General features: G+C 34.8%; 1 protein-coding gene across 1 annotated transcript in view; it reads left to right on the top strand.

Annotated features, from left to right (window-relative positions):
- The window catches only part of WDR72 (WD repeat domain 72), a 128,197-nt gene that overhangs the window by 23,775 nt on the left and 89,027 nt on the right, over positions 1-15,395 (top strand). Inside the window, exons 9-13 of the mRNA XM_055793766.1 lie at positions 66-162; positions 3,154-3,295; positions 3,794-4,039; positions 4,585-4,805; positions 6,174-6,369. Coding sequence (XP_055649741.1) covers positions 66-162; positions 3,154-3,295; positions 3,794-4,039; positions 4,585-4,805; positions 6,174-6,369 — 902 coding nt within the window. The remainder of the gene's footprint in view (positions 1-65; positions 163-3,153; positions 3,296-3,793; positions 4,040-4,584; positions 4,806-6,173; positions 6,370-15,395) is intronic.

Below are 15,395 nucleotides of genomic sequence, written 5' to 3' on the forward strand. Positions count from 1 at the left end.
TGCTTTCTAAAAAAATATGACTTTCTAAAGCTTTTAACTTTTTTTTTTTTTTTCAAATTATGCAGTAGGCTTTCTAAAAGCATATATTCTGCTGATGGGAAAGTGATGAAAGAAACTGTTTATCCTCATTTACTCTGCTTTACTGGTGTGAAGGAAAATAAGGTAAAGTCATGAAGGTTTACAGTAAGCTTCAAAAATTCATTCATTATTTGTTTGCAATTACCTGAATGATGCCTAAAAATTGTTGAATTCATCAACAGATTTAATTGTTCTATGAAAACAAAGAGCAAGACTTCCCTTCATTTTAAAATTTTTACTTAACTTGCAGATGCTTATAACATGTTTTTGTCTTAAATTCTAGCAATATTTACTTTTTTCATGTGGCAAAAGATTCCAGTGCTTTCAACTATAGATAGGCTAATTGTTGAAGTGATGTTTTTTCTAATGTTAGCAAAAAGTTCAGAACTTTTTTTTAAGTTATGTGGTCTAAAATAGCTTTAGAAGCTTTTACTTTCACGTCTGTAAAAAAAAAAAAAAAAAAAAAAAAACCAAACCAAAACAAAAAAAAAAAAAAACCCAACTGAACAACAAAAGAGCCAACCCACAAGCAAAATGTAAGCAAGTTGCTTAGTTCTTGTTTTGTTAAGAAATACATGCATGTTTTGGTGTAGCTACATAAATATGTTGCTTCCCGTATGTATCCATCCTAAATTAAAGGAGGTTGAATATGTGACACTTCATCCATAATACGGTGAGCAGACTGACAGTACCCACAGTGCATAAAATTAGACACACATGACTTCAGAGCCATGGCCTGTACTTGAAAAAGCCTCTAAGATCAAGAAAAGCGGAAGCTGAAAAAGTAGGTGATCTTTATACTTCTGATTGAGAATTCATGTTTAGCCAAGCACATCATACCAGTTTCAAATACAGAAGTTACTGCTTAGACAAAGTAGCACAAGCGGGCTCAGCTATGTTGGAAAACCTGCAGCTTGACTGACTTTTTGAGTATTCTTTGTATGACCACAAAGAAATAGGTAAGGAGAAACAGTTAATTTAAACGAGTAAAAAATTTCTTAGAATTAAGTAGGAAAAAATAAAAATCAGTGGCAGGGGTTCTTACTTTGGCAAAATGGAGCCAAAACAAATATAACACTTTTTTTCTGTAGCTTCGGTTCTTGTTTTCTTGCTAAACCTTATCACTAATACTGTTTATGAAACAGTAATCATTGGAAGATATGGATTTAATCACTGCCTGCAGTTGCATTAGTTTTATGTATATATGCGTGAGACTGAGACCTCAAACAGGTCTTTAAACAGTTTCTGAAAATATGCAAGAGACACATTTTTATTTGTACCTGACTAGAAACACTGTCAAATCTATGACTGTGTAAGGTTTTTCAGTGTTCTTTTTTCTTTCTGTTGATAACTATAGGCTCTTAGAAAGTATTTTTGTTGCATACTCTTGTGAAGCCTGACAGATATAATTTTCAGTTGAAGGGCAATAGCACAAGCCATTCAGTGTTTCCCCCAAATGCTGTGATCTAAAATCAGATAACTGCTGAAGGATGCCAAAAGATCCGATAGCATGAAGGAAAAGAAAAAAGCCAAAACACATGGCTTGGCAAATTATAGGGTTGTAGTGGTGGTAGGAAGCTCATACATGCTTCTCCCAAAATGTATGCATTTTTGAAATAATATCACCTGCCCTTTTCTAATATATCTGCTTTAATATTTACCTTACTACTAACAGATATGTGAGACAGCAAAACTGCCAATGTGGCGATCTGTCTTGATCTTCATTCTTAGATAATAAACTGAACTGCATTGCAGTACAGTTACTTATTGTGGAATTTACTCCCAAACTTCAATGTTGTAAATAAGATATATCCAGCATATGGGGATGTTATTAAAAAATCTTGAAGGAGCAAACAGATTCAGTCTGTGTACACTACCTAAGTAAAGATGATGTGTGGAACAAACCTGTTTGTGCTGATGACCTTTCATCCCCACTTTCTACAGTACACGGTGTGCTGTAGGGTTTTTTTGGTGTGGGTTTTTGTGTGCTCCTGCACATATCTTCCCAGTTTACTTTCATGCAAAAATGATCCTGATTGGATGCTCCAAGATAACTCCACAACACAAACACTTCCAAAGTACATGCCTGGTGTAAACTCTAATATACTAGTGTAGAAATACCTGGAGTTTCTTATTTTTCTTGACTTCTGTGGGAGTTTTGAGCAATTAGAAGCTTCCCCTTAGACATCTCACCTGTTTTTATAATAGTTGAGAACAAAGCTTATGTAACAACTAAGCAGGATGTTCTTGGCAAGTCACTGGTAGATTATCATGTAGTTTGGTTGTTACTGATGTGGTAATATAGAATTATCTGTGGTGCTACGCTTATGGACAAAGAAAGCCTACAGACTTCTAGTCTTCATGGGAGAATAGAAACATGGTGTTTGTTAAAGATAAATACACTGTAATAAGTTTTAGCATTGACTAAATGAAACTAGGTACCTGTCAGTAAGTCTGTTTATCAATTATATTGTACGTCTGTAGTTCTCTTTCCAGATGACTGAATGATGGTGTTTTAGACTATTACCTATCTATGTAAAAGCATAATTCTTACCTTTCGTTATTTGTAGCAATTTAAGCTATCATGATCGAGGTTTTACTGATTTTTTTTTTTTTTTTTTTTAATGTGAAGATTATCAGTTTTTCACTGCATCTTTCTCAGCCTGATCTTGGTACTTATGCTGCTTTTTTTCATATTTTTCAATAGTATCACTGGTGATACTATTGATAGATTCTCCATTTAGAGACAGTGAACCTAGGGAGCCCTCCCATTCCACTTTCCGTTTGGGATGTAGGCTTAGCCAAGCATACTGGTAAAGCAGAGGTGATCTTCAAGAGGCTTGCACCAAGCAGAGTAGACCTGGTCAGAGCAGGAGTTAGGGACAGGTGAGGATTCAACCATTGTTTTATGTTTCTACAGCTTTTGGTGTAAAAACAACAAAAAAAAAAAACCCACACCACAAAAAACCAAAAAACCCCACAAACAAACAAAAAACCACCCTTTGAATTTGCAATTATTACATTACTTTAACAGCTCATTTGTATCAGAATAATTATTTCCTGTTGTTTTGACAGAGTTTTCCTTTTGTCATGGGCTTCATGAATGAAAGGAAGGAGCCTTTCTATAAGGTTCTTTTTTCTGGTGAAGCTTCAGGAAGAATCACTTTGTGGCATGTTCCTGATGTCCCTGTGTCAACATTTGATGGTTCGCCAAAAGGTCTGGCAATTCCGTGCCCTTGATAGAGTCCTTTTAATGATGTCTTCAAGTCAATTTTAATGAAAACTTAAATTCTCATGGAAATATTTTCACAGTAGAAGGTGATGCTCATTCATTCATTGTGTGATGATTGCCTGTAGTTAGGAGTGAGACACTAACAAAGACGAGTGTCTAGAAAATCTTCACAGAACTGAACATATAAATGTTCCAATTTCCTTACCATCTGCCCATAAATGTTCCTTTACCATGTGTCATGAAAATTTTCTTAGCTGGGCCTGCTTAAGGTTGTTCATGGAGAAGTATAAAAGAAAGGATTTAGTGAGATGTGATCTAATATTGGAATAGCAGCTGCTGACTTTCCATCTTTAGGCTGCAGGAAGGATAGCTAAGGAAAATGATAAAGAGATGAAAAAATATATTTTGCTTTGGATGTTTATGGTTTTTAATAATAATAAAAAAAATTCCTAAACACTTCTGATTTTCTTCCCCCACCCCTAGAGATCCCAATTACAGCAACATGGAGTATTCAAGATAACTTTGATAAACACCGTTCAATGTCAGAGGGCATTATTGATCATCTTTGTGCATCTAAAGATGGAATCAAAAGTGCAGTTGTCAGTTCCTCTGTATACATACCCAGTCTTGATAAGCTCGTGTGTGGATGTGAAAATGGGAGAATTTTTGTAACAGTAGGTTTAAAAACTGCAAGAGCAAGACTTTTGGGAAACATCTCTTTTGTGAAAGGTGAGTTTTAACAATTTTTGTTCAAATTCATCTTAATCAAGCATGGAAGATTGCATACTTCTGATATCCCCTTCAGTGATCCCTGTAAAAATTCTTTGAAAAACAAGTGTGACGGTCAGGGATAGAATGAGCAAAATGGAAGATTATGATGCCCTCTCTCCTTCTGTAGCTGTTATGTTAGATCACAGCTTAGTACTACCAAGGTACTTTGCACTGTTAGGACTCCTGGAATGGCTGTTGGAATGGAGCCACCTGGAAGTGAGATATGTGGTATTTCATGATGTGGGCAGTAGTCATCTTTGTCATTTTTGCCTCTAAAAGGTCATTCTGCTGAAGGAATAAAAACAGTAATCTCTGTAGATGAAATTCAGAGTGAAGACCTTTGCCCTCCCTGTTAAGAACATGTCCAAATTTCTTTGATCCTCATGTAAAGGATTGTTGTATTTAATTTTTTGAGTCGCCTGACTTTCAGCAAATATAGACTTTGAAATATAGAACCCCTATTCTTAAGGAACAGAAATAATTTATGTATCATCTTGTTCCAGATAATCTACCTTATAAGGTTCTGAATGGTCATAGTAGCAGAGTCACTTGTTTACTTTATCCTCATGATAAATCGGTAAGATTTGATCCAAGCTGGCTGTTATCAGGGGGCCAGGATTCTGTCGTGATCTGCTGGGATATATTTACTGGAGACATCTTACACCAATTTAGTCTGCAATCTGGTCCAGTGACAGAGCTCTTGCGATCTCCAGAAAACTACAGAGTAAGTGAAAGTGTAACAAATAATGTATAAAAAAAAAAATAATCTATATACATGTGTGTATGTGTATATACATATGAGATAAAAATCTGTCTGGCAATACTTTTATCCTGCAGCACTTTATCCTTAATTTACATTCACTTAATTGTATTGCTTGAAAGTTGCTTTTAATTTCAGGGGGTTGATTTCTTGTTGGGTTATACCTACAGTGATTCAGAAAAAATGATCCTAAACCAATGATGTATTATATTGAAGCACTTGACATTGTTTGCCACTTTTTATATCATGATTATCAATCTGTATGTTATTCTGATTATCTCCTAACTTCTGAAGTTGAAAAGTGTAATCGGTTATGCTAGGGGTTTGAACATAGTGAGAAATTATTTGGACCAGTAGTATTGTAAGCTAAATTTGTATGCTTGATTTTGGTTCCTGACACATCCTTGTTAGCCGTTGCATGTAGGCTTTTGTGGTTTATGAGATCTGGAATAATTTCAGGTGTTTTTCTTTAAGTGAATTTTGAAGTAAAAATTAGAAGACTTACTGTACTCTGAATGCTCTATGAAACTTTGATGAACACGTTCTGTCCCCATGGTATTCCATGGGGCTGGGCTTTAATCTTTTTCTCCTTAGAAAGCCTGTGAAGACATAGTTGATACTTATGGTTGACTTAACTCACTTATGAGCCAACACGAAGTAGTTCAAAAGATGTTTTGCAATGGCTTAGGTTCTTAATGCTTGTAAGGCTCCCTTTAGCCCTTTTTCTGGAAACTAGTTAGAATTTAAAGCCTGTTTGGGTGGTGTTTTGGTTTTCTTTACAGGGCTGAATTTGTACATAAGGGTGAATTCCTTCATGTGTCACCAAAAATTACTTGCAGGAAAGGAATGCTTTGCTGAATCAGGTCCATAGAATGTGAAATGCAGTTGTAACATACCCAATTTTTCATTGGAAATACATTGCTCTTGGCTTTTGTGTCATAAGACCTGACATAATTTTATATCATGAAAACAGCAGTTTGGTTTAAAGGTTAATTTTTTTACTGCTTTCTCTTTTAGGATGACACTTACTCTATATTTGGTTATATAATTACAGCTTTGATAAGCCAAGTATTATGAATAAATGTTATTAAAATTAATATTTTTTTTAATTTGAAAAATCAGAGGAGATTATATGTTTTCCTGTCAGGAGATCAGTTGTACAGCTAGCCTGTTAAAAACAAGTTGGAGATGTGGGCTGAAATAAAACAGAGTTTTCTAAAATGGGTGTTTTCTGGAATAGAAATCGCTGGGCAACTTTTACCAGGCTTGTTCAAATGATATGGTTATGACTGGGGTTACAGTATTGAAACTGAAGTTCTTTATGCTTTGCAGTTAAAAGACAACAATATAGTGTGCTGTGTGTGCAGTGATCACTCAGTAGCAATTTTACACCTTCAGAAGAGAGTATGTCTCTTACATGCCAGAAAGCATCTGTTTCCTGTGAAGAAGATAAAATTTGACCCTGTTGAAAATCTGCTAATTGTTGGATGTGAAGATGATTCAGTTTATATCTGGGAAATTGAAACAGGTAATAAAAAAAAAAAAATATTCCCCCTGTGTTTACTTTCCTGCAGTTTTGTTTGTTTGTCATGTTGTGTTATACAAACCTAATTTATAGAAGACCAAAGCAGAAATGCTAACACGTTGAATATATTTATAGAGTTTAAACGTTATATAAAAAAGCAAGAAATAAAGACTTCATGTGGCTCCAGGTATGTCACGAATAAAATAAATAGCCTAAGTCAGATCCTAACAATCAGGTGATTAGCTGACATTGCAGTGAGCAGAGTAGAATATTTCTGGAAGCTATAAATAAAGCTAACGTTACTCTCTTTAGCTACTAAAAAGAATGAAATTTTGAGTCCTAACAATCCTAAGTTAGACCATGAAGTGTTCTGCTTTCTTCAGCAAAATCATAATTTGAGAAACCTTTTGAGTTAATTGATAATCAGTTAATAGTGGAAGATAATTGCAAAGCTCACAACTGTGTAGTTAAACTAAAGCTGAGTGTTTCAGGTTAAACGGTAGATTGCCAGGTGATTTGAGTGTACAATGCTGATTTCACAAGGGGAATAAACATCGTTATTTGAACTCTGACAGACAGAATTATTAGAAGCTGTAATGGTACTATATATTACAATACAATGTTTTCATGTGATTCAGAGCCATGTGTCTGGGGGTGGCGGGAGGGGGTGGGTGGGTGCATAATGAGTCTAGAACCACTGAAATGCACAGCATATTAATGAAAACAGTTTTACTAATGTAACTCTTGAGATCGCACTTTACGACACACTGTGTAGGCTGTCTGCTTTGGACAAAAGTCCCTTGTTTTAAAGTACAAAACATCTGTATTTAGTGAAGAAGTTGGCAAAATGAGCACAACATAAATTAAAAGTCTGTTATGTTAGTAAGCTATTTAATATCATTAATCTGGTGTAGTAAATGCCTTCTGGTACTTATTTTTTTTTCTGAAATGTACTGAATTGCTGCTTTAAATAAATTTAATTTATTCCAGACTTTTATCTAACAATATAGTCAGTTAAAAACCATAGTTCTACACTGGTGTTTTCCTACAGCTACTCAAAAATAGGAAGCTCTTTTATAAAGTGCTCCTATTTTTGTATTGTAGTTTGAGATTTAAAAATTCTTTTAATCTTTTTTGTTCAAAAATATCAATAAAAAATTGAGGAGGTGTGACTGGTAGATTGTATGTAGTGTTGTACTTATTTTTCTTGGTTGCCTTATTGTTGCTGAGAGGGTATATGACAGTTTGGCTTAGAATTTTAGTTTTAGTTGCACTGTTGGGGAAAAAAAAATACAAGGTCCCAGCTTCAAAAGTAAATACTGGACCCTAAGTTAGGGTGCTCTAAACTTATTATCCTGCTTTTATTAGTAGGTCTTTCCTGCTTAACTTTGAATTTTCTTTTCTGGTGAATCTAAGACTATGTGTAGTCTACAATTTATGTAGATGCATGATATTACAGTTCTGAGTGCATTTTGTCCAGTCAGGTGGAGGCATGGGTTCTACCCTTCTGATCAGTCCTCTTTCTGGAGGGTTTGTGGGTCTCTTCTTATCTTTTCATTCCTTTAATTGCTTCATTTTACTAGTCGCTGTTGGCACATCTGCAATATTGCAAACTACTTTCCTCTTTTACCTCTAAAAGGAAGAATGTTTCCTCTACAGTGTGTTCTGTTCTGTTCCTAAAGGTATTACTAGATCTCATGATTACTTCCAGCCTGTAATGACAGCATGCACATTTTCCAGGCGAATAGTATTTCTGCTCCATAATTATATCTACCCCATACTTTAGCATAATGTAAAAAAAACAGCAAAAATGAGAAATTAATTTGATTCTTGTCATTGCCTAACTGCTTGTTTTGTAGCAATTGCCAAAAAGTCACCTTTACTAGTGGTAAAATATTAAAGGTAGAATGGAAAGTTACTGTACTAGATCGCTGTTGTAACTACAGGGAAACTAGAGCAAGGAGCTGAATGTTGAGCAACTATTAATACATGTTTTCATGGAGAAATTGGTAAAAATGCTACCAATTTCTACCTTTTCTATCTACATCTTCATTGCTTTTTAAAAAATGAATGTTAAAAAGTTGAGAAATTTAGGTGGAGTATATAGAATGTTTTATTTCACAGCTAAAAAGGACACTTCTCAAAAACACGTAAATAGGCTGTTTCGTATGTGTCAGTTTTAGAGTTGAGACATCCTTGAAGGTCATCATATCTAAATGTTTATTAGTATTTCTTGTAGAGTGAACTTCTAACCAAAGGATTAGTGTGCGTTTGAAACTCTGCAATATAATTGAGCAAATTTAGTAAAGGACCACAGAATATTTTGTTTCATTATAAATCTCTTGTCATAGCTATCATTTTAAACTGGTATCCATGTTATTTTCTACCAGAACTTAATAATGTTAAAAAAAATAAATAATGAGATTAAAGCTCTAAAACACCAATGTTGAGCACGCAGTAATTATTTTCCATACATACTACTTTGATGCCTTTGCTATTGATCCATCATAGTCTGTGCTGTTGTTATATTTGTAGGATACAGTGTAACAGCTCCTCAGGTGCTCCTATGATGTGAATTAAGGTTTAAGTTCACAAGGTGGCAAGTCTTAACATGCTTCTTGACAAGACATTGTGTTTTAAGGGGACTCGGACCCCACAGTATGTCAGCACAACACTTGATTCTCTTCTTAAAAAAAAAAACCAACCAAAAACCCAAATAAACCTCTCAAACCAACCAACAAAACCCCCCAAACTTTAAGCCAAAATAACTATGCTAATGACGAGAGTATAGTTGAATTCATCATAGTACAAAAGGTTGAATTCTTAACGCTTATTTCTAGAGCTATGGAGGCATTAGTTCATCTCAAAGCCTATCTTTAGCAGGACTTGTTGCACCATACTGTCTGCAGGAGGACAGTGGTGTACAACAGAACTGTTCTTCTGTTGTGCGCTGAAGGGATTATGTTTTGTACTTCCCCATTTTTAAGACAAACCTAGCTTCTTTATTTTCTTTGGTCTAGATTTTTCATGGAAAGTGTGTATACTCTGGTTAAAATGTAAAGGTTTAAATATATTCCTCATCTGAAAAAAAAGTGCAAACTCCAAGCTTTTTAACTTTTTAGCCTTTCAGTATTCTTGTAACTTCATGGAATGTATACTATTAGCTAGAAATCGTGCTGACAGGTCATAGGGATTCCAAACTTCTGGGGCAAGTAAATAATTGCTAAATAATTCATTCTGTCAGTTTAAAATTGAAACTTTTGGCTGTTGATTTGAAGAAGTCATCTGTGTAGACCTGAGAAAAGACAGTTCCATGTGTGGTGTTAGAGAAGGCCAGGTCTGCACTGCTCAGAAAGGTATCTTGCAGGATTAAATGGTACTTCACCAGTGTATGCCTTGGGATTAACTCCTGACAGTGGGGATACTTCTATCCCGAGTGTGGTGCAATGAGGGTCTTCCTTAGTTTAAAAACAAAACAAAAAAACCCACCCAAAACCAAAAAAACACCAAAAAAAGCTTTCAAACAAACCCCCTCAACAACAAAAAAACAAGCAAACACTAATTTCTTTCCTAGATCTCTGGACAGTAAATACTGTGGAGTGAATTCAGTGTTGCTGCTGTATATGCGTAACATGGAAGGAATTACTTTGACTCGTTCTATAGGCCAAAATGCCAGTTGTTGCACTCAGTATAAGAACTGATAGTTTCCATCACCATACAATGCCCAAGGCAGCCCAAAGAAGTCAAGGGTCTGCAGAGAGAATTTAAATCTCGGATGCAACTTTATTTAGTACAGCTAGATGACTTCACACTGAAGTATAGTGATTTTTTTGTAAATTAATGAGATTTAGTAGCATAGGATTGAAATGGTACCATAGAGACAAAAATCAAAGTATTTTAACTGTCTCTCCTTTAGCTGTAAAAATTGCTGCCTGTTTCAAAATTAGAGAGGAAGTAAAATTGATGCCACTGCTTGTGTATATTACACATTCAGAAAGGGTGCAGATAGCTAAAAGTGTGGTTTCTTTAATTGCCGTTTCTGTATCTTTTATTACTAGTATAAAGCAAGAATGAGAGCTACAATTGATACCTCTTAAGCAATAGCTGGAACACAGAAAAGGGTGCAGTTATTTTGCTACATTAGCCATTAACAAATTTTGTTTTGTTTCTGTTAGCATCTTTTAGTTACGAATACCTATCTAGGGTGAATACCTGGGAAAGCCTACTAAGATGTACTGTAGCTGGTTAAAAGTTGAATTATATCTGTATTGTGGGAGAACACAAGTGGTCATAGCATGGATCCTTGAAACTGGCCTGTCCCATATCAAGAGCCATGTAGACAGATACCGAGTGACACTCGGGCAGAAAAAGCATTGTTCAACTGTACGGGAAAGGTGTACACCGCATCACAGACAAACCTGCAGAAACACAGCAGCCTTTCATTATGATTTTCATCTGTTGATGAGGCAAATGAACAGGCAGCTGTGTATAGTACTTCTTGGCTACACATTTACCTGTGAGCATGTTCTGTGACTCAGTTAAATAGAATAAAGTCTATGGTGGTAGCCTTGTGCTTGGATTCCATTTCAAAAATGGACATAAGGTAAAGGTTTTGTTTCTATAGTCAAAAAGTGGTTTTCTTTTATTTTTCTTCTGGCTGTGAAGGTAGCTTGATGACTGAGGATTTGCCTCTTTAAGTGAAAGTCAGTGGAGGACCTGATTTTGTCAGACTCGTATATCACTGTTTGCAGTTCAAAAAAAATCTGAACAGTGTTACTGTATTAGAGTTAATGGATAACTGGGAAAACAGCCAGTCTGTTTATAATTTCAGTCTGTGGATTAAGGAATTTCCATGAACATTTCAATATTTACACTGTTGTAGTCAGCAATAACTCTGTGGAATTTGACAGATGACTTTACAAAAGTTTAGGGGCATCGAGTACCTGTGACTGTCTTTCAGTTGTACCACTTTAGCTCCAAAACTGTCTTTCCACCAGGTAATTGAGAGATGACCCCTTAAGCAGATGAAGGACTTACTATACATAAGTTCATCATCCAATTTCCTGTAACAGTCTGACACACTTTTTTGAAAAGTATTTAAAAAAATTTTTGTTCTTTAGCAGGCTTTTGTTAATAGTTTTTTTCTACTTTATGGGGTGGTTGTTATACAGATGAAAATTGAAGCCAGTATTACTTCATGTGCAACTTGTTGTACCCTCTCTTCATGAGATTGCAAAAGCTGCCTTATTTTATGTAGTCAATGGGAAGTTGCAGGAGTACATTGAGCAGCCTTTATTCCACATAAATAGGCATTTCGGCATATTTATGCTGGAATGTGTTAAATACCAGGAGTGTAGTTGACTTAAACTGGAATTCAGGAATTAACCTTATCTAACTTGAGACTTCTGTCTATACTTAAGACACCTATGAGCTAGTAGTTCATGTCGGTTTTGTAATAAGCAGGAGGAAATAGGAGTAAGTAAAAGTCTCTATCTTCTCGCCACTGACTACAAGGGCAGTCTAAAGAAGGTGTGGGGGGCAGGGAAAAGCTAATTGCCTGCTGCTATTACAGGTCTAGAATAAGGCAGATTGAATCCCATTGTTTTAGGCCTTTGGTTTAGAGTGCCAAGTAAAATTATTCTGTCTTAAGTTTAAATGTTGTTGCATGTGCATGTGGGTAGTGATATAGAAAACCATACAGAAGCCATGAACTATGTTTACTGTGTTTTACCTAAATTTTAATATATGGATACGACAACTTTCCATTGCAGTTGGAATATCTTTACATGACGATAAATATTGATTTAATAATACATTTAGAACATTAATAGAGCGTGTGTACAGGGTATGTTCCAAACTTATGTGTGCTAGAAGACAAATATGAAAATCAATAACAAATTTTATTCTAATTAAAGTGTAGAATATTTCTTCCAATAGCCACCACTTGAAATCCACTTCAATAAGGAAATTAGCTGTTATCTATATGGTTTTTACATTTTCCTTAAGCAGTCGGTGTCTTTGCTTTTTTTAAAAAGATGAGTATCAGTATGATAGCATGTAGTAACAAAAGATTCATGGAGGTTTTTTTCCTGTATACAGCATATGGTAGCGTGTCTACTGAGCCATGTTTCTATCCAAGAAGTATTAAGAGTGAGGAAGGAGTGGGTAGACGTTGTTCAGAGGTAGTAATCCTCATTTATTAGAGGTAGATTTAGTCTTTCAATTAGTACTAGTTTAATATGAATTTCTTGACATGCATCATGCTTGCACTGCTGATTTTCTGTTATTTCCTTTTGCCTTGTAAGTCTTGTCCTGTTTTATTGGTTTACAGCATGCTTGGCGTGAGTTTAAAAATAACATCACTTAATAAAACTTTGTTCAATTATAATATGTGTTTAACTTTACACTGGCTACTTTCTATTTTTCATAGTCACTCAGGGAGCGCAAATTTTGAGAACTTTCTTGCGTGATGCTAGCCCAAACACAGAAACAAAAATTGAAACACGCCTAAAGAGTATGCCTGCTGTCAAGATCTCCTGTATAGTCAAAATTAAGTGTATACTTACAATCCTTACTAGAAAAGATCAAAATTGTTGATAAAAAATAGTTTGGATATGCGTAGTTAACCATGTTTTTGGAAGACTGTGTCCAGTTCAGTCAGTCAGGTGGCAGATGAAATAGTTTGAACCGAGAGTGTACAAGGTATTAAGGCAAAAGAATTGAGATGTGTTTGGGCGTTACTGCAGTTCACGTTGAGAAGATGTCGTGGCTCAGTTGTCTTACAGGCTTATCTGAATATACTGGGTATTGTCTTACTGCATTGTTTTCTATGACACTGTCATTACTGTTATTGCTAATATGCTATATTAGGATAAAATTCAAGTACAGATACAGCTCACTTTAATTCATAATATCAGTGTAAACAGTACCACATATGACAAGGAGAATCTGTCCCAAAATGCAGAAAATGTCTTCCTTTGATCTTTTTCAGGGGGCCAGTGAGGGTGCTTTTACACGTTAATGTAGTCGTGCCATTTATTATTTTTCACTACTTCTTTAGAAGCTGTTGTTTAAAAAAGGCTTGTGAGCTCTAAAACTGAAGTTCAGAAAACTTTGTGCTGTGTTCGAAGCCCCTAGCATGGGGGGAACTTGCCTTTTACATACAAAGGAACAATTATTTTTTTTATACACAGCCTGATGTATTAATTTTGCAAAAATACTGAATAATCTGAAAAAGTATCCAGTCCTTCAGGAACAAGAAACTCCATTAATTTTTCTGATTGAAAATATCTAACACATTTTTATAAAACAGTTTAGATAAATTACTCGTATATCACTTTCAAATTCAGTACAGGTGGTTTTTTCCCATGTTGTGCTTGCTTTCTGCATAAGAGCGATGGTGATCATAGTGATTTGTTTTTTTAGTATTTGATCTGTGTTTCTTTTAATGACAGTGGTGATTTTCCTGTATCTGCTTGAAATGTGCAATGCTGGGAAATGTAATTCATCAGCTGATACTTGATTATAGATATTACAATAAGCTTTCTATTAAGTACTTGCTTGACTTCCTTTTTTGATGACTATCCTCACCTCTGAATTGTTTATGGAGGCTTATCTTTTACTTGTTAATATTCTGTAACATTTAATTATGTACGAGATAAATTAATAAAAAATAAAGGGTGTAAGTAAAGTTTTCTACATAAAATTGAATTGTTATAGATAATAAAGTTATTAAAGTACAGTTATATAACTACACTTAGGAGATGTGTTCGAAGGCAAATAAGTTTATGAAGTTAAGCTTTGAAAAGCTCAGAGGTGTTAAGGTTAAGACCATTTTTGCAAATCTAATTGCACAAATTGGATTTGTGAAATTCTGCATTTAGCTTTCTTTTCATGTACCTCTGAACTCTTGAGGTTTATTACTAAATAAATTTGTATAATATTTTGTTTTTATTTACACTGTTTAACATGTATGCTTTCCCTATTTGTGTCCTGTTTGAATCCTTTTCTGAATATAATACTTTTCTTGTATTTTGTTTGTATTTGTGTTGATTATCACTGAGGTGCTTAGTAACAATATTTCTCCCATTTTCCAGTCAAGTGCAGTAGCATTACAATTGTTTGGCTTCGAACTTCTGCAATCTAAACAAAGCAGAAAATCCTAAAAATGACAGTGCTTTCTATAGAATAATTCTTGGAATGCTCTAGGGGTTATGTAATTTTAAAAAAGTTTTAATGTGTACACTGCAGCAGAGGCTTGCATAAAAGTGCCTTCTACTTCAACTCAGAGATTATTCTTTGCTATTACTACCTGTCTTTGCAAACTTAGAAATACATTGATACTTCCACATAACTTCCTACTTGTGTATAGCTGGGGTTTTTTTTTAATAGAGGTAAGGGAAAGACTATCACTTTGATTCACTGTGATAAGATTGACTGTATGTATGTCATCACATGGGGTGCATTCTGTATAGACCTTTCTTGATTGAGCAAAGTTAATGGTGTTTCAGTTAAAATTGTCATTGTGGTAGGAACAAGACATCAGCATTGACAGTGTATTTCACAAAGTGTGATGTTCAGCTTTGAGTCCATACTTCAAGGCATGAAGACTTTATGCAACACCCATGCGTTTCATGACTTTAGCCTGAACAATAAAAGTTTTGAAACATTTCTGCTGAGAAAAAAAACAAAACCATCTTACCACCTTAAGATATCTGTCAAGTGTAGAAAAGTTTAGCTTAATCATTTAAAAACTACACAGGTGTCACTAAATTAAAACAGGCATTTAATGAGATTGGCAGCCCTCATAAAAATATGCAGCATCTAACATTAGTCAAATCCATCTGTATGAACACTTCTATCACGAAAAATCTTTAAAAAAATAATTAGGAGCTCAGAAGGACTCTGAAAATATTTCTTACAATGTTAATGCCACATTGAGTAGTTTAAAACTGTTACATAAACCCTGTTGTATTTCAGAAACATCTTTGCTGTGGAGAAAATGAAATTACTCTGCATGTAGTGGTCTT

This window comes from Falco peregrinus, chromosome 1, assembly GCF_023634155.1.
Source record: "Falco peregrinus isolate bFalPer1 chromosome 1, bFalPer1.pri, whole genome shotgun sequence".
NCBI classification, from domain to species: domain Eukaryota; kingdom Metazoa; phylum Chordata; class Aves; order Falconiformes; family Falconidae; genus Falco; species Falco peregrinus.